We start from the raw sequence: 20448 nt of genomic DNA on the forward strand, positions 1-20448 counted from the left end.
GCTCTGTGCTTCTACTTGGTCAATTGCGCAGTCTATTTCAGTTTCTCAAAATAGCAAAGCGCCAACAACGGCCTTAACACACCTCCTTTATAGACCAGAATAATAAGACCACAAAGTGGCGCAAATGGATTTGTTATTTAAACAACATGGTGCAAAACATGAAAATTAGTGTTGTGCTGGCCTGAAAATAGTAACAAATCACGCAATACATGTGCTGTGCCTTATTGCGCGGGGTGTATGATAGGGCCTAATAACAGAGTTTTTCAATAAAACAAGCTGAATTATCTGCCAATGCGGTTGGCAAAATACACTTGTTTTCGCTTTGAAATAAGAACATCTTACTTACTGCATTGGCAGATTATTTTACTTGTTTTACTGAAAAATTTACTTTAGTTAGACTTAAGGCTGATTTATACTTCTGCATCAAGCGCATGCATATGCTACGGCTCAGCCTATGTGTGGACGCATAGCTCTTGCCGTGGCCATCGGCGACGCTGATTGCGAAACTCTCAAAAATTTTAACTATACGCCGCAACGACGCTCTGTGATTGGTCGGCTTGGTATCGCTGATGACTGTGGGCGGGACCAAGAGCCACGCATACCCGATGGAGCGAGTGTTTAAAAGTGTTGAGTCTCGTAAAAAAGCTCCAGATGAAAACTGCTGTTTTGTGTTTTAAGTTGTTGTTGCACATATGCCCATTACCAACTCAAAATTAGCAAGTTTGAGCCACTTGTACATTAAGCACCTTAAGAAATTTGACATAGAGTAACATAAACACCTACTGCCAGCTAGTGTTTCTAAAGTGTTATTGCAGAGGAACACAAATAGTGCGCAGAAATAAAAATGCACAGCTACACGCATTGCATGCACCATGGGTCAAGCCGATTACTCGACGCAGAAGTATAAACCAGGCTTAATTATATGTAAAATCAAGACAAAATGTTTTTTTTTTAAAAATGCTTCTTGATTTAAGAATTTTTTGATATTTGGACTAGAAATGAGACAAAAACCAAGTAAGAAAGACTTTTTTTGCAGTGCATACATAATACAATTCATAATGTGGTCTTAAACAATTCAAATAACGAATTGCATATATAAAACAATAATACAAGTTTAAAAATAAAACAAAAAGTTTAGAAATCAAATAAAACTATTTAGTAAAATCTAAAAATAATACTAATATATTTAAAATAGGAAAGTGTTCATGTGATGTAAAGCTAAATAGTTTACAACGTTATTCAACTCATTCGTTATTCAAAATCATTCCAAAATGCTGATTTGCTGCTCAAGAAATGTTTCATATTATCAGTTCTGAAAACAGTTGTGCTGCTTAGTAGTTTTGTACCTAGTTTTGTTTAGATTTATTTACATTTATTAATGTTTAGAAACATTTATTTACAGAATTATTTTTATGAACAAAAGTTAAAACATTATAATAAAATAAAGCATTTATCTAAATTAGAAAGGCAACAATGGAAGATTCCTTTTGATCAATTAAAAAACAATATTACTCACACTTTATGCATAAATATGAATATATAGATATAACATTTGACGAAACACACACAAACATTCACACACACTATTAAGTAATACAAGTTATAAACTCACTTCAATCAATCAACCAGATACATTAAGAAAATATGGTTTGGTGAATTTGACGGCAAATCTTACCACATGGGTTTCCTTCTACATCGTCTAGAAGGTTGGCAGTGGAGTTGGCTGTGCCCAATCTGAGAAAGTGCAGTTAAAGTAAACTGCTCACACCAAATTTACTCTACTAAACTCAATCACAATCATTGTTCCAGACTCCCAATATAATATTTACTGGAAAATCCTCAACAGCAAAAACAGCATGTTCATAACCAATGCAGAGTCTCAAAAATATTCACATTCCTCTCACATTGTCCTTGTCCTAATTCGGAATACATTACTGCTCCTAAAATATTCAGATTTTCTGCAGCTGAAGGATATGAATGATGTCTTAGCAGCGTTCTCCTTTTAGACTTCCTCCGCTTCGTCTTCTCTGAGAAACCTCTGGCAATTTCAAACAGCTTCTTCCTGGTTGCTACAGATGAATAGGCAACAGAAATGTTACTATCCTAAAAGGTAAATTCTGAAAACCAGTTGTGTTGTAGAAAAAAAGTGCTTACATTTGCCCATGTGCTTTAGCTTGTCTCTGAAGAGAGCATCATCTGTGCTGGCCTCTACAGATCCAGAAGCATAGTGGTCACCTGCGTGTCAGAAAAATGTAAAAATCATATTGAGGTCGCAAAGTACACTACAAGCTCACTTAAAACATTTAGGTGATTATGTGATAAGTTTACATATGAATAAGTTTAAATATGAACAATCAGGAAACATTTGAAAATGCATCATTTCAAAATTAGTTTGAAATGCTTGTTCAAACGACTTAATTAAAATGAGCTGAATCAACACAATTCTTGAGCTCTTTTTGGGACAACTTATGCCTGGCTCAGACTGCATGATTTTAGTGCCGATTTTGACTCACCAACAGGTTTTGAGAAATTGCCGACAAATGCCTGAAATCACAGGTAAATTGGTGATCGTTCACGTAAGGAACAAGCGTGAACTATCAAATACGTGTTCTGAGAGTATCGTCGGTGCGTTGCAGACACACACGAGATATTTGGGATGCTAAATATCTGGATCTGTCTGCTATTCAAAATCGTGTCATTTGATGCTCGTTCTGATTTAAAATAACATCGGCGAGCACCTATAGCCAATGAGAAAGCAGCATCCACTATGGGTATCTGCAGGCAAGTGGGAGATTGGGGCAGAAGGTAAAAGCACTTCTTGCATGTGTTTGGTTAAAAGACCTAGTTTGTAGACCGAGAAAAAGTTGTCAGTGATTCTCCTATTGTAAAGTCAAGCAGTGTTAAACTCCATCGCCGATCCATCTTGCAGTGTAAACACAGCAGCGACGGAATGCTAGCGCAGATAGTCATGCAGTGTGAAAACATCTGTGACACGACTACTTTGAAAATTCAGCAGTCTGAACTCGGCATTGTGTTATGTTCAATCCACTTAAATTTGTAAATACAATTTAATTCACTTAATCAATTTTTGTTAAGAAAACTTGAATAAATTAAGTTAACTTGTTAATTCTTTTTTTTGTTTTATTTTAAATTTAAGTGGATTGAACATAAAACAATTAAGTTGTCCCTCCAACACATAGGAATTGTGTTGTTTAAGCTCATTTTGAAAAGCAGTTTAAACAAACAGCAAATGTCATTTTTAAGTGTATGTTTTGGTCTCTTGTCCACACTGAGATGCTTATTTTTGTTATTTGAGGCTCTTCAAAGTAAAAAGTAATACATTTGAAATGTTATTTTTCAATTGTAGAAAAGAATGTTCAAATTAAGGCATTTTAAAACACTGACACGTTCAGTCAAGTATTGCATATTGTTGCAAAAGTCTAGATTCAAATGTATTCCTTTATTGTCTATGCTAATATGACTTGTAACAACTAATACGACTTGGAAAATACAGTAACTATATTACATTACCCCTTTAATATATTTGTTACATTGATAACAATACTAAATAAATAATAAAGTTAAAATTATGACATTTTTAGGAACATTATGAATAAAATTTTAGCCTTATACAGGGCTGAAAGCTAAGGATTTTTTTTTCAAATATCCCAGTTAGAAAAGATTTTCACTTGCTACAGTATATCAAAAATGATTCAAATTGAATACATTTAATAATACAATATTAATAATTTAGTTAGATTTTTTTATATTACCTTTTAAATACACCTATTCACAAAACTTTATAACCCTTACCAAGAAAAGAACAAAACATAGCAGTCACTTACTTCAGTCGACAGTATTTATAATAATTTAATAATACAAAAATAATTAGGTCAGGTCAGTTTCTTCAGCAGTAAATAAATGGAGAACTTTAAAGCAAATGTTACTGTAAGGAAAGTAATTAAAGGCTATTTTTAAATAAACATTTAATTAAGGTGGATTGTTGGTGATTGTATGGGTGGTAATGATCAGATTGTGTAGTTATACATTAAAAAAGGAAAATTAAGACTTGTTAAAAAAGATTTAAGACATTTTAAGACATTAAAACCCAGCGGATACCAACATGCGATAAATCAATAGGGATTGATATAAATATCCCACATTTCTGTCAATGGTTCTCTTTAAGTGTTAATGCAGTAAACTACAGTAATTGACCTGATTGATTTTTCGGCTGTTTTGGGATGTTTGGCTGTTCTGTTTTGTGTGCTGTCTTGTAGAGAATGACAGCACTGATTAATCTGACTAAAACACTTCAGTGGGTTTCACAGCATAATGTAAATGCCTGGTCCATTGAATTGCTGTCTTTTCTTTTGAACCGAGCTGATAAAATTTCCATGTACTGCACAGTTTCAAACAAGTAGTATTGTTCTGTTCTGTTTCACTTTTGATGCATTCTGCTATGTATCTTACATGTAATAGAAAGTCATTGCTTATCACTTTAGCAAATTGGTAGTTGCACCAATGTCACCTCTTACTCCACTATGTAGACTGCAGAGTTCATCATTATCCCTGCATGAATATTTGAGGTAGTTTTCAATTGCTGCTGCGTTTACACTGCTCTATGGATCTGTGACAGGATGTTACACACTGCATGTCTTTACTACAGAAAGAATTGCCTAACAACTGTCTGTATGTTGCATGTGAAAAGTGATAAGGAAATAGCACATGCTTAGACAAGACATCGAGAAGGAACATTTGGGTGTTCCTGCCAAAGTTCAACAAACTCTTCCCATTTCTGAAAGAGAATCAACGTTCTTGGAAAGCTATGTTTCCTGACATTGTGGTCTATAACTCCTCCCCAAACTCCTCGCTGCCCTATATTTTGCTCTTTCATTGGCTGTGGACCATCGCTAGCCCCACATAAAAATTTGCACTCACAGATATTTTTTTAGTCAGGCATAAAATTATTTATTGACGTAAATGAGTGTAAATACTTATTTATTCAGTTCTTATATACATTTTATCACTATTATTAAATAATATGCAAATATTTAGATGATTTTTCTACAAACACAACTCGTAAATCAGTATTTGCAATGCCTTTTAGTGGATATCTTATTATATGAGAGAGCTACTACGGCTATGATTACCCAAGTAACATTTTTAAAATTGTATTTAAGTAAATGTGTGTAAACACTTTTTTTTCAGTTCTTATATACATTTTATGACTATTATTAAGTAATATGCAAATATTTAGATGATTTTTCTACAAACACAACTTGTAAATCAGTATTTCCAATGCCCTTTAGTGGATATCTTATTATATGAGAGAGCTACTACGGCTATGCTTACCCAAGTAACATTTTTAAAATTGTATTTATGTAAATGTGTGTAAACACTTTTTTTTCCAGTTTTTAATATACATTTTATCACTATTATTAAAAAATATGCAAATATTTAGATGATTTTTCTACAAACACAACTTGTAAATCAGTATTTCCAATGCCCTTTAGTGGATATCTTATTATATGAGAGAGCTACTGCGGCTATGCTTACCCATGTAACATTTTAAAAATTGTATTTATGTAAATTTGTGTAAACACATTTGAATTCCTTTTTTATGTACATTTTATTACTATTTACAAATAATATGCAAATATTAAGATGATTTAGGTACAAATACAACTTGTAAAGCAGTATTTTCAATGCCTTTTAGTGGATGAATTATATGATCATATGTATATGTGTTTACCCAATTCAAAATTTTAAATGGTCCAGACCAAAAATGTTGTTTATTTGGGTTATGATTCTGCACCAATAGGACTGAAAAACCTGACAGTCCCATTTGCAATGAATATAATCCCCGATATTTGATTTGCATTTAACGCATAGAGGTGAGTGGGTTGCATTGAATTTATGTCTTAATTTAGTTGTGATATGAATTCTATGAAGGATTCTGAGTTGAACGGCTCTGGCCCTGTTGCAAACTGAAAGCTTATTGGCTAGAGACCAAACCATCTTCCATTCAACATTTTTAAATTCTATTTATGTAAATGTGTGTAAATACATTTTATTCAGCTTTTACATACAATTTATTACTATTATAAAATAATATGCAACTATTTAGATGATTTAGGTGCAAATATAACTTGTAAAGCAGTATCTTCAATGCCTTTTAGTGGATGTATTATATCTATGGGACAGCTATGGCTATGTTTACCCAAGTATCAGTTTTAAATTGTATTTATGTAAATGTGTGTAACTACATATCCATTCAGTTTTTATACACATTTTATATCTATTATTAAATAATATGCAAATATTTCAACAATTTAGGTACAAATACAACTTGTAAAGCTGTATTTCCAATGCTTTTTAGAGGATGTATTATATGAGAGAGCTATTATGACTTTCATTACCCATGTAAATGTTTTATAAATTGTATTTTTTAAGATCTCAGCTCTTTTACTATAATTTTCTGCACAGAAACAACAAAAAAGTCTGTCTATTCTGTCTGGCCAATGTATTTTTCAGTGAGAACTCTTTTCACATTGGACGATTTTGACTCAAAGACAGGTCCAGATATTTAGCATGCAAAATATTTCATGAATTCTCTCTGATCATGTCTTTGATAATTCACGCTGCATGACTCTTAATAAGTTGAACTGCCTCAGATTTCAGAAATTTGCTGGCAACTTCACAAAACCGCCAGCGAGTGAAAGCTGGCTAAAATCATGCAGTGTGAACTTGGCATTATAGTTTCATTCTGAAGGCCTGTAGAAGTAATTGATAAACATCCCATCAGATTGGTTTTGAGAATCTAAGAGTACATGGATCCTTTTCACAATATTGTTATCATTATGTTTTTTTTCCCGAAGAGGTAAAGGAAAACATTTCTTTTTTTAAATACACTCTTATCAAATAAACTTGCCCTCAGTGTGGAAAAAAACCTTTGAGAATACTATTGTGGACAAACTAAAACATTTCCATATGAAAGGCTCAAATAGGGGTGCTTAGAAGTGTTAAAAAGGGAAAATAATGCATATGCACAGACACGCCAACATGCACAGACACAGTGAATGATATCTACCTGAGGAGTTCTCCATGCTAGCTGATGAATGACTGGATTTGGATTTCTTTGACTCGTATTTCAATCGATCTAAAACACAGAAGGCAGGTGTTATGGTAAGAAAACTATACCTTCTTCATTTAAATAGGATATGAACGTCTCGATGACTATTCATATCAAATAATTAGTGTGTATGACAAAGTATAACAATATCTCGCTGTGTGAGGAAAAACCAAAACAGTCAGTGTCTACGAAATTAGCATAAGAACTGACTTTGTGGAGGTGGATCTGTGAAAGGATGGGGAAGTGGAGTATGTCAGAAAGTGCTCATTGTCTGGTTTAGTGTGTGGGCGAGAGTCTTCCTACCTCTTTCCAACGCAATAAGGAACTCACGGTTCCTCTGCAGCTCCTTCATGAACTCTTCGTTTTGCAGGAAGAGAGCAATACGTTCATCTTCCAAATATTGCTTTAGTTTGCGCTCCTGCTCTGAAGCCCCGGCGGCTGTTCCCGCTGCAGCCACCACTTTCTGGGCTATTGTGGTGGACGAGGAGGAGGTGGAGGAGGAAGGGTTAGAGGTGCTACTCTGAGAGCCCTGCAAAATATTGAAGAGAGTAAAAATTACTCTCATACAAAATTCAACAACTTGAAAAACCTATCAAACTTAACAACCAGGCTTGGTCGGATCCTCATAGTCAGGATGTTGTACATAAACATAAAATATTTTAAGAAAGTTGTCTACTGCAATGAGATTATTTTTTTAGATAGCTCAAGTAAAAAACCCAGTTTAATTAAATGATTCATTCATCAAAGACATAATATATCAAAAAGGGTTTCCACTTTTATGAACAGCAGATTCAAGGACTTTTTAAAGCACCATTAAAGATGCAGTAGGTGATTGTCTTCAGAAGCATTTTTTGTTGTGCTGGTTGAAAGTCTCTTCACAGTCTAATAGTAATGATTAAAGTAAATGATCTAAATGTATTTATAAGGGTTTTTATATTTTGGTTAAGGCATAAAACTAAAAAATGTTCATCAAATTAAATAGAGTCGGGCCGACATCTCTCATAATTCTGTCAGCAAATGCAGATTTGAACAACTGCGCAGACGTTTGTACGCATCTCCGCCGATTGCTGTTTGTGTTGTGCATTCATGTGAGAGGGAGAGAGAGCATGCGAGATCGGTAAAAACCTGCTGAATCAAAACTTTTTAAAAACCTGAATCAGTATTGGAGTTACCTTTGCACCCTGGAGAAAGGATGACACCATGGCTGAAGGATTTCTTTTAGACAGGTAATGTTCTGTTTTAAAACTGTTTTAGCTTCACGCAAAGCTGATGTAACGCTAGATGTTGTTGTCACAAATGGGTTACATCTTCACAGAAGTTTTTCAGCCACTAAAATCTTCCGATGAAAGATTGATAAGACTATTTTCAGTTTGATAAGGGACCTTTTACAGCATAGATAATGTAGATTTTAATTAGTTTAACAACAAAACACAAGTAAATACCGCTATTCCGCCTAGTCTCTCCCTATATTGTTTACCATGCAACTCTAAATATTCGCTCTGAAATAGCATGTCAGTTTGGCTTAGTAATGAGTGTAATTCCGGTTTCCCCCACAGTCCAGACATGCAGTATAAGTGAATTGAATAAACTAAATTGACTGTAGTGTAAGTGTGTGTAAACGGGAGTGTGTATGATTGTTTCCCAGTACTGGCATCCGCTGTGTAAAACATGGATGCTGGATAAGTTGGCGGTTCATTCCACTGTGGCGACCCCTGACGAATAAAGGAACTAAGCCGAAGGAAAATGAATGAATGAAATACTATATCATTTAAACAGCCTTTTTATTATTTAAAAAAATGAACACATGCCATTTTAATCTTACACAAAGCTCAATTACCATGCATTTTCCCATCTCTCTGATTGGCAGGATATAATTGGTCATGTTAACAAGCTGTTTTTAACTCTTAAAGTGCTGGTATCTATTGACTTGCATCTTATGACAATTTCAGCTAAAAATCTACTTTAATGTTAAAAAAAAAAGTTAAAACCTACACCTAGATGGTCCGGAGGTGACTAAAAATATCTTTTTATTGGAATGAAAATATGCCTTATTTATTTTTTTTACAATATAACCTAGACTACTTTAATACTATTAGAAAGTCACGGCTACATAGTGAACAGAAAAACATTTGATTTGTATTTGAATGCTCATCATATGCAAGATGACTGCATCTGTACAACGGAACAAGAATGTCATTAAAGTTGATAAAGCCATTCAGAAAGCAAGAAATGGAATAAGAGCTTAAAAGCAAATGCTCATTGGTCTCCCTGCTGCACCTCTTTACTGCATTAGCAAGTTTTAATGACCTCTAATGATGTTTCTGAACCATTCACAGCTCTTTAATATCATTGAATAGCAAAAGAGCTTGAGCAAAATCAAAAGGCAAAAAAGTTTTGGCACCAAGCATTGTCATGATTATTAGAAAGTTTAAAAGAACTTAAAACTTCTGTGAAGTGCTTTGAAACATGCATTTATTTATTTATTTGAAATCTGATGTAATCACAACTCAAACATGAAGAGATGGCTAAAACAGCTAATAGCTTTTTGATTTTATCATCGCTCTGTCAGTGAAAGAGGTTGAGATCATGTGCATCAAATGAAAGTGTCTTGAAGGGGGCAGGACATGTCAGATACTGTAGAGCATTCGATTGGTCAGAAGATTTGATGAGAAACTGAAGTATGAGGTCATGTCAAAACAACTCAAAAAGTTGATTCATTTAGGTGGAAGTGACAAAATGCAAGCTTTGGATGTTTATATGAGGTTCATATATTCTAAATGTAAAATTTGTCACTGTTTTGGAGTACACCAGCTTTCAGATAGCCTTAAAACTACATACTGATACTAACATCTAAAAAAATCTTTATTTTAATTGCACAGGACCTTTTAATAAAATATGTTTAGTGACACTATAGATGATGTTGGATTATAAAAATAATTTCACACAATTTTGCAGAAAAAAATACAGTGATTTTCTTCAAACGGGTTTCACTTCCATTAATGCTCACCTGTATACTGTCTAACTGTTGAGGCAGGATTCGCAGGAAGTCATCAGGCAGATTGCCAAGTAATGGTGGGTTCCAGTTTTTGTAACCTTGTACTTGCCTGTGTCCAGGGGGAGGCTGGGCCTCAAATCTGCAAGATAACAGAGCCCAGTGTCACTGACCCTCATTTTATTAGCACATTGAAAAAAATGATTTCTGCAAAATTGTTGTAAACAATTTTTATTTGTTGAATTAAAACAAACAAATTACATGTAGTAATTTTTAACTTAATTTTTTGTTTAAATTCAGCCAAAATAAATTGTTTACAACCACTTAATGTAAAAAAAAAAAAGTAAATCCAAGGAATCATCTTTGAATAATTTTTTTTCAGTGCAGCTCTCAAATTTCACAATCGTCATAATTCAATTACAGCTGCTACAACGTGTGTGACCCTTTCAGTACTCGTGCATTCATGAGTATTACATTCATGGATAAATAGAATTACATGCTTAATGGTGATTACACCACAAAAACAAGGCTTAACGGGAATTGCTGTTTGTTTTTTGAACACCAGGGGGCATCAATTACAGAACTGTGACTAAAGGAGACCCCATCTGCTTTTCTGAGTCTGGATCATTTTAAAGTCCCTTTTTGTTGGAGGTGGAAATAAATATAAGTAAATAACATTTCTTTTTACCTGGGTGGAGGAACAGGAGGAGCTTCAGGGTATTTCCGGTCATATATATGCATGTCATATGTTGGTGGTGAATAGACAGGTGGTGGCTCTTCATCTGAGCTGTCTGGCTCGAGGGTTCGTTCAAGAATCTGATTTAAAAAAAAAAAGAAAGAAGTCAAAATGATTGCAATTAGCAGCAACAAGAAACTTTCAAAATGAATCTACACAACACATTTACTCGTGTAACATTAGCCAGCCATAAAACCAGTAATGGGAGCAATGCAATTCTTTACTCTTTTTTTTGGCAGCAGGTCGATAGTAGTATTGAATAGTATTGGCTTAAATCTAATTGTTTTAATTGAGTTTGTTAATATTCAAATTTAAAAAAGTCAACAGTAAATGGCTGTTATGTAATACAACAGCTTTTTCATTATACTGCAGATCAATGCTTGCTGTGTATTCCAAAGCATATGCAAAATTTATTCCTGCATATGTATACCTGAAAAGGAACTGCTTCTTAGACAGACAGACAGACAGACAGACAGACAGACAGACAGACAGACAGACAGACAGACAGACAAAACAACAGAACAATTAATAGAACAACAGAACAAAAGATAGAACGATAGATAGAAAGATAAATAAAACGATATAACAAGATAAAAAGATAGAATGACAGAACAATAGATAGAATGATAGATAGATAAATAGATACATAGACATACAGAATGATAGATAGAACAATAGATAGACAGACACAGACAAACAGACAGACAGACAAAACGATAGAACAATAGATAGAATTACAGAACAATAGATAGATGGATGGATGGATGGATGGATGGATCAATGGATAAACAGATAAAACGATATAACAAGATAGAAAGATACAATGACAGAACAATAGATAGAATGATAGACAGACAGACAGACATAATAATAGATAGAATTATAGAATGATAGATAGATAAATTAATAGACAGATACACATAGACAGACAGACAGACAGACACACATAGACAGACAGACAGACAGACAGATAATTGGAACAATAGATAGAATAATAGATAAATACATAGATAGAACAATAGACAGACAGACATAAAAAGATAGAACAATAGTATAGAATTACAGAACAATGGATAGAACGACAGATAGAACGATAGAACGATAGAACGATAGATAGATAGATAGATAGATAGATAGATAGATAGATAGATAGATAGATAGATAGATAGATAGATAGATAGATAGATAGATAGATAGATAGAACGATAGAACAATAGATAGATAGATAGATAGATAGATAGATAGATAGATAGATAGATAGATAGATAGATAGATAGATAGATAGATAGATAGATAGAACGATAGATAGAACGATAGATAGATAGATAGATAGATAGATAGATAGATAGATAGATAGATAGATAGATAGATAGATAGATAGAACGATAGATAGATAGAACGATAGATAGATAGAACGATAGATAGATAGAACGATAGATAGATAGAACGATAGATAGAACGATAGAACGATAGAACGATAGATAGATAGATAGATAGATAGATAGATAGATAGGTAGATAGATAGATAGATAGATAGATAGATAGATAGATAGATAGATAGATAGATAGATAGATAGATAGATAGATAGATAGATAGATAGATAGATAGATAGATAGATAGATAGATAGATCTCAGATATGCAGTACAGCACATGCACATACTATTCCAACATATCACCATATAAACAGAGTACTATAAATAATGCAAGAGAAAAAAATAGACCATAGGGGAATGTCTAAAAGCAATGAGAGCTGCAACACTCATAATCGTAGCAGAACGTATAAACAAAATGCACTGCAGTTTATGCTTCACTTAGGATCGCATCGAAGTCTAATGGCAGGGAATCTCCACTGGGCCATGAAGCAGACGGTTGCGGAGACACAGACAGATAGACCATAATGTGTCTCACATTCCTCTCCAGGCCCAATACTGACACAGTTCTCTTTTTATCAGAGCAGTCGAGTGTAAAAGAAGGATTGTGGGTAAGAAACTTATTGATTATTACACCATGCTTAAAATAAGCAGGTGTGAGAGAATGAAAGACAAAAGACACTTAAGACTTGGACACAAATGACTTAGGCATGAATGAACCAATTCTATTTTATTGAAAATGACAGTTTGCTTTTAAATTAGATTTAAGATGTGATTATGGGGGAACGATGTGTTATAATAATAACATTATCTACAGTTGAAGTCAGAATTATTAGACCCCCTTTGATTAGATTTTTCTTTTTTGAATATTTCCCAATTGATGTTTAACAAAGCAAGAAAATTTTCACAGTATGTCTGATAATATTTTTTCTTCTTGAGAAAGTCTTTTGTTTTATTTTGGCTAGAATAAAAGCAGTTTTTAATTAAAAAAATATTTTATGGTCTTTTTTTATATAAGCTATATTTTTTCGATAGTCTACAGAACAAACCATCGTTATACTATCACTTGCATAGTTACCCTATCCTGCTTAGTTCACATAATTAATCTAGTTAAGCCTTTAAATGTCACTTTAAGCTGAATAGAGTTGTTTTAAAAATATCTAGTCAAATATTATGTACAGTCATCATGGCCAAGATGTTTAATTACAGATTTTGTGCATAAAATTACACAACCATGATGTCATACAAAAATTCAAAGTATGAAAATTATGATGGTTATTTCAGGGGTTCCCCAATTTCCACACACTGTGAATACTACTTGCATATTTAGTTATGAGGGGAAAAAATGACAGTTGACAGTTTAGAAAACAATAATAACAATAAACTTTTAATAAAGATTTTTTAAATGTATGATTTTTATCTAAAAATCATACAAAAGTCAAATATAATCATATCAAATAAAAGCTAGGCGACGCAGTGGCGCAGTAGGTAGTGTTGTAGCCTCACAGCAAGAAGGTCGCTGGTTCGCGCCTCGGCTGGGTCAGTTGGCGTTTCTGTGTGGAGTTTGCATGTTCTCCCTGCATTCGCGTGGGTTTCCTCTGGGTGCTCCGGTTTCCCCCACAGTCAAAAGACATGCGGTACAGGTGAATTGGGTAGGCTAAATTGTGCGTAGCGTATGAGTGTGAATGAGTGTGTATGGATGTTTCCCAGAGATGGGTTGCAGCTGGAAGGGCATCTGCTGCAAAAATTGTGAGAATGAATGAATGAATGAAAATAAAAGCTACCCTAAAAAAGTCAGTTTTAAGAGATACTTCAAAAATACTGAGTGATTCTACATTGCGAAAATCAGAGGGTAAAAAGTTCCAAAATTTCCACAAAAACCAGAGTAATTCCATCGTAAAAACCAAAGTTAAAACAATGGTATGACATCTTGACTTTTTTGCTTCAAATGTTGCAATGGTTCACCTCATGGCTAATTCGTTGGTTTCATACACCACAACACTAATATATAATCATTTTCCCCACAATGGAAAAAAAATGGGAGGGATCGAATGCATTCTGTGATTCATGAAAGCTCTTTTGGTGTTATTTTCTGACTATGACTCTGCACAGCATCATACATAATGTAATTTTCTTTGCTGATTCAATTGTTCAATGGGATTATTCCTAATTATGTTGAAAAACAAACAAACAGCTGGTTAAGGTTGCAAGTTATAATTAAAAATCAATTTCCTTAAATGGAAATCAATAGAGGCTTTACTTCTGTATTTGACTACTGCGCTCTATTGCCTTGTTTACATTTAACAGTTAGATTTGTTTTAGTCAATTTGGGCTCTATGCACAGCTTGAGTTTTAAAGCCAACGATAAGCTTCTGCTGAAAGCTAAATGTGATTATTTTCAATTTTACAAGGTTGTTTTTGCAGCATCGATGTTGTAATGTAATTATAATACATTCAGTTAAACAGACTTAAGCATTCATTTAGTTGTTTAAGCTTAAAATGAGATGAAAGATCGTTGTAACCACTAACGCGTCAGTAGCAACAGGTTATCGCAGAAATTCCATTGAAAATACTGGGGTAAAATAAACTGTCATATATTAAAGACATGGCAGGGGGAAACGGAACTTAATTCAGTGCTTCTTGTCTGATCTGAGACCCACTTCATATCGTATATCTAACAGGCAGCGAAGATTGCTGATTTTTTAAAGAAATCAGATTTCAAACTTGACAATTTTTTAATAGAAAGACATTTCACTGGAAGCCCTTGGGCTGCCTGGCTGAAAATGAAAAGTCTGTGTGCATGTAGCCCATTGGATCAAGTGAATGAACTCAAAACATTTATAGTCCCCATTTAAACCTTTATCGAGGTTCCCACACCTGGGTTAACCTCAAATTTATGGAACTTTTAAAAACTTTCCAGGTTCAATACCCTTAATGTAGATGCTCAATCTGCCCAGTTGGTGGAATGAACTCCCTAACTGCATCAGAACAGCAGTCACTCGCTACTTTCAAGAAACGACTAAAAACTCAACTATTTAGTCTCCACTACACTTCCTAATCTGTAATTGCCTCTCTGAATATCACACTAACTGTACAAAAAAAAAAAAAAACAAACAAAAAAAAAACTAATACTACTAATACTTCCCTTCTTAGACTTTACAGACCTGAAACTTGCTTATAGCACTTATTCATTGTTGCTCTTGGTTGTGTAAATTGCTTCCTTGTCCTCATTTGTAAGTCGCTTTGGATAAAAGCGTCTGCTAAATGACTAAATGTAAATGTAAATGTAATGTGGGGACACATTTCAAGTGAAAGCAAGGTTACATTTAAGAAAAATATCTTGAAATTTGCGTTTAAGACATTATAATTTTCAGTTTGTCTATGTTGTTTTGTGCTTGCGAATGAACATCATGGTAACATACAACACAAAGTACATTTAAAGGTGCTGTATGTACGGTTTTGACTCTTCTAGAGCATAAAAATACCATATTATGTTTGCAGATATTTAAGAAACATTAAGTGACACTTGTTTATCTGAAAAACAATGCTGAAGTCAGTTATTTTGCTTTAAAAAAATGTGCGTAACATGCCGGAAGGTCTGCCTTTGTTTTTTTTTTTTTTAACCTGCCCACTGCCACATTAGCCAATTATATTTCAACACCCCGGGTTGCCTTGTTGGTAAACAATGTATTTTTTTCATTCATTCATTCATTCATTCATTCATTCATTCAGAAAGGCTTTCAAAGCATGCGTCAGAGACCGAAATGCGAACTCTGGTGGATGGCAACAGCCCTAAAATGAGATTCCACATGATATTAGCAAATAATATAAATATTACGAACGTAAACATTAGGTGAGCAGGTTACATTGAAACCGCGTGTCCTAACAACATGCTACATGATGAAATACGCAGTGATAAGCAATTTGGCTGTTTGCACCAGACAAAATACGACAGAAATGTAAATACAGCCATTCAGAAGCACAGAATATGCACTTACTCGTGGTAAGGTTTATAATCTAATTAATACATATTAACCCTCTTTAACATTAATGAATGTACATGCTGAATCACTGATATGCATTGGTTTGCATTATTTCACAGTTCTAAAGTTTAATTTCAAATAGGTTATTTTATTTTTCAAGACCTGAGGTGAATTATCTGCTGCTGTTTTCAGTAGCTTGGCAATAAACGTAATTTAAAATAGGATTCAAACTCACATTATTAGCATTTAACACTGAATAAAGCACATGAGGTGTACCTGAGGTGATCATTGTAAAATTTTTCTGTTGTTGTTGCAAGAAATAGAAGCCGTTTCTTACATAACAATTCAAGGTGTTCGTAAGAACAAAAACTACTGTATACATGGTCTATTGGGTGCCGTTGCTTTTATATAGAACACGATTGTAATCAGAATTTAGACTTCGCTCCTGTTGGACCTCAGTCTGGCAACCTGCGCTTGCGTTTGTTTTGATCCAGGAATGCATTACCTAGTTCAATCACTGGGTGTCAAACTTACATACTGCACCTTTAACATAATGTGTAAATGCTCATAACTACTGTAAATTAAGCAAGCTAGTATGCGCAGGCCACAAAGTGTTGGCGAAATAACCCATTAGCAAACTGAAGAGAATAATATGATTTTTTTCAATCTTCCACAAAATAATTGTAAGCACTTTAAAGGGCCACCATCTATGCATATTTATTTTCTAGGACTTCTGAGCATTTTGTTCCCTAGACTCACAAACTCATTGACCCTTGGAAATCCTGCACTTTCTTTTGTGACTGAATCAACAAAACTCATCTTAATAGCGAGTCTAAACAAAACCTATAAGCACTTTCAAAAAAAAGCACTGACCTCTGGCGGGATGCTGTCATCTGAATCTGAGCTGTCATCTGAGCCTTGCCCGTCAATGCTCATCTGCAGGAGCTGGTCGATGGTGGCGTCCACAGCACCATTATTGGAGCGCAGTACACACTCGATCACCTCATAGTCCATGGTAGGAAACATGGTTTTGAAGTCCTCCATAGCCTGGTTGAACTCCAGCCGTCGAACCTGCCGGTTGGGCCTAGAGTTGTTGAGCTCGCCTGCAGCCGAGCCCCCGCCACCCCGAGACCCTCCATTACTGTTGCTGCGTCGGAAAAGACTGGTCATCCTGCAGGAGCCCCGTTTTCCTTCCAGACCGACCACGCCACAAGGGAAACGATGGTGTCTGATGTCTCCCACAAAACTTCTCTGTGTGTTTCTCTCACGTGTTTCTTTGGTTTGTGGAAGTATGCAAGTTCACTTTTTCATCATACTATAAAGAATCTAGTCCACTGGAGCGAGAGAAATCCTTTCCTTCTCTTCTTCTGCTTGTTAAGCTGCATCCAACACGACAGCACGGAGTCACCGGCACGAGGGAAGTAGACGGTCTGGTCTTGAGCGCTTTAGCTTTGTGTCCCACTGCGTGATCTCCCCATTAGCTCTGCTCAAACTGAAAACAAATACAGAAATGAGCAGTTAACAAGATGAGGTCGGAAACCATACAGTTCATTATGAAAACCTTTGGCTGACAAGCATCAGCCGTTTAATGGTCTGAACTCAAGCTTCTCATTGGCTCGCTCTGGAGAATAACCAGCCTGTATTTAGTCCACACACGTTGCTACAAAGTCATCTATCCCTGAGAGAGGGGTATAATGACATCCGCAGATATAATGACACAGACAGAATTGAGCAGAGGAAAGAGGGACCAAAAAAACAAAGCTAGTCACTGGAGTCAGAGTCTGGGGTATTGAAAGAAAAAAGAAGAAAAAAAAAAAGAGTGTGAGAAATCAAAGAACTGGATAACAAGAAGGGTATGAGAATACTACATATGGAAATTATTATACTAAATTTATGGTCTGGTCTGGTCAGGCCAATAGTTTTATTCTTGCCCTGGCACACTATAAAACTATATACTGTATATAAATGTATTCATAATAATTATAATACTACTGGTATTATTATTATTATTACTGGGCCAGTTTGCTGCCGAGTGTGACGTGGCTGGGATGAGAATCAGCACTTCCAAGTCCGTGTCCATGGTGCTCCACCGGAAAAAGGTGGTTTGCCATCTCCAGGTTGGAGGAAAGTCCTTACCCAATGTGGAGGAGTTCAAATATCTTGGTGTATTATTCCCGAGTGAGGGGAGGATGGAATGTAAGATTGACAGGAGGACTGGTGCAGCGGCAGCAGTAATGCAGTCAATGTACTGGTCCAATGAGGTAAAGAAGGAGGTGAGCCAAAAGACAAAGCTCTCAATTTACCGGTCAATCTACGTTCCTACTCTCACCTATAGTCATGAGCTTTGGGTCATGACCGAAAGGACAAGTTTGTCTGTCACCCGTGAGGAGCTCGGAGTAGAGCCGCTACTTCTCCACATCAAAAAAAGTCAGCAGAGGTGGCTCGGGCATCTGTTTTGGATGCCTCCTGGACATCTACCTAGTGTTCCAGGCTTGTCCCACCAGGAGGAGGCCTCGGGGAAGAACCAGGACACGCTGGAGGGACTATGTCTATAGGCTGGCCTGGGAACGCCTTGGTATCCCCGGAAGAACTGTAGGAAGTGTCTGGGGAGAGGGAAGTCTGGAGTTCTCTTCTAAGACTGCTGCCCCCGTAACCCGGCCCCAGATAAGCAGATGAAAATGTTTTTAAGGGCTTATTAGAGGAAAAACTTATATTAATATATATTGATATTTTTGCATTTTCACTGACAGTTTATACACTCACCTATACACGTGCACACCGAGACTTTTTTTGCTCGCGTTTTCCATCAAAGTTTAACGCCTTGTGACTAAATAAAGGGCGTCAATGTGATCGTGCACACCAACGCACAAAACGCGAGGCGCAAAAGCGTCAATTAAAAAAAAAAAAACACCTCATGCTCATTTTTTTGTTTTGACGTGCCGCGTCTAAACCTTCTCCACCAATCAGATTGCCACTTTTGTTCACGTGCACGGAGCTGTTGAAGTTACAGTACGCAGTACTTGGAGGCGCTCAAGCGCACAACTGTCAATGCGAGCGCACATTGAAGATTATTAATGCTTATTATTAGTGCTTACTGCACTGTGAACAATAATCATTTCTTTATCGCTAGAGCTGGAGCTGCTACTTGAACCATCTATGCTTGTTCGAGTCACCAGTAACTTAAACAAGAGTGTAAACTTCTTCTCTTCCTCTGCTTCTGTGTTAAAAGCGTGGTGTCAGAAGCTTGACGTTAGATGGCGCTACACAACTTTAAGGAGTGATTTTGAATACTCTTCTGCTTGACGCCAGCGAAAATCGCTTGGGTTTGAATCCAGAAAAACGGATAAAAATTGTCGTAGTGATCGGCAGATACAAAAGTACTTATGCTTTAAGCTTTGTAAAGCAAAAAAGCTAATTTTCCCTTTAAGTATGATACTTAAGTGATGATCTCGCCTTACTTAAGAGAATAAATTAAGGATGCTGCCTATAATCCCTTTAAACGTCTATTATAATCATTTAGTGTGAACATGACATGTTCAGAGGGAGCTTTACAGAAAATAATAGATAAAACAGACTTTAAAATTTGGTGAGAAAAGATTAACAATGCAATTTGGAAACATTGCAAACAATGGCAAATTGAATGTGTCAATAAAGAAAAAGTTTGGAGCACATAATTGATGCATAAGAAGTTACCTAACCAATGATAATCTATAATCCCAACTCAACACTGCATATCCTGTGATGTGACTATAGCAGACACACACATTGCAATATCGATGCTCAAACGATACATTGTGAAACCCTAATCTATAACCAGCAAAACTCACAATGCATAAGGATACAAATATTTACAATCACAAGGCACAAAAATACACCAGATCAATACAAGTATACAGTGACAGCACAGCCCTGGTCCAGTAGGTCATGTGACAGTTTGACCATCTGGTCTCAGCACTGGCCTCAGAAGGGACTGGTGATCACATAACATCAGTCCAGTTCAGTAACAGCTCTAGCTTGGAGGAACTGTGGCGAGAGAAGTCTAGTGTAACACTCATCATGCCACTATAAAAGAGAGAACTCACACAGACACATGAGCAAGAAAAAGACAGGCAGTGTTCACCTCAATACTTTGTAAGGCCAGGCTGGATGAGCACTAAACAATTTATGAAACTGCACTGATATTTTGAACAACGTTTTGAGAGGGAGAAAGAGAAAAACCCTGTCTTTTATATT

The 20448-nt window shown here is 35.5% G+C and overlaps 2 protein-coding genes across 5 annotated transcripts in view; one reads left to right on the plus strand and one right to left on the minus strand.

Annotated features, from left to right (window-relative positions):
• or40a1 (odorant receptor, family 40, subfamily A, member 1) overlaps window positions 1-20448 on the plus strand; it is a 617996-nt gene that overhangs the window by 467382 nt on the left and 130166 nt on the right. The window lies entirely within an intron of this gene.
• cuedc1b (CUE domain containing 1b) overlaps window positions 1-20448 on the minus strand; it is a 49791-nt gene that overhangs the window by 7970 nt on the left and 21373 nt on the right. For 2 of the 3 annotated variants that reach the window (XM_068213557.2, XM_068213558.2), the window contains exons 2-9: window positions 17089-17707; window positions 10813-10940; window positions 10140-10266; window positions 7436-7661; window positions 7091-7159; window positions 2155-2235; window positions 1974-2069; window positions 1676-1732 (exon numbers count right to left, since the gene is read on the minus strand). In XM_068213557.2, the coding sequence (XP_068069658.1) occupies window positions 1676-1732; window positions 1974-2069; window positions 2155-2235; window positions 7091-7159; window positions 7436-7661; window positions 10140-10266; window positions 10813-10940; window positions 17089-17385 (1081 nt within the window). In that variant the 5' untranslated portion in view covers window positions 17386-17707. 3 annotated transcript variants of the gene reach the window in all.

Source organism: Danio rerio, chromosome 15 (genome assembly GCF_049306965.1).
Source record: "Danio rerio strain Tuebingen ecotype United States chromosome 15, GRCz12tu, whole genome shotgun sequence".
Lineage (NCBI taxonomy): Eukaryota > Metazoa > Chordata > Actinopteri > Cypriniformes > Danionidae > Danio > Danio rerio.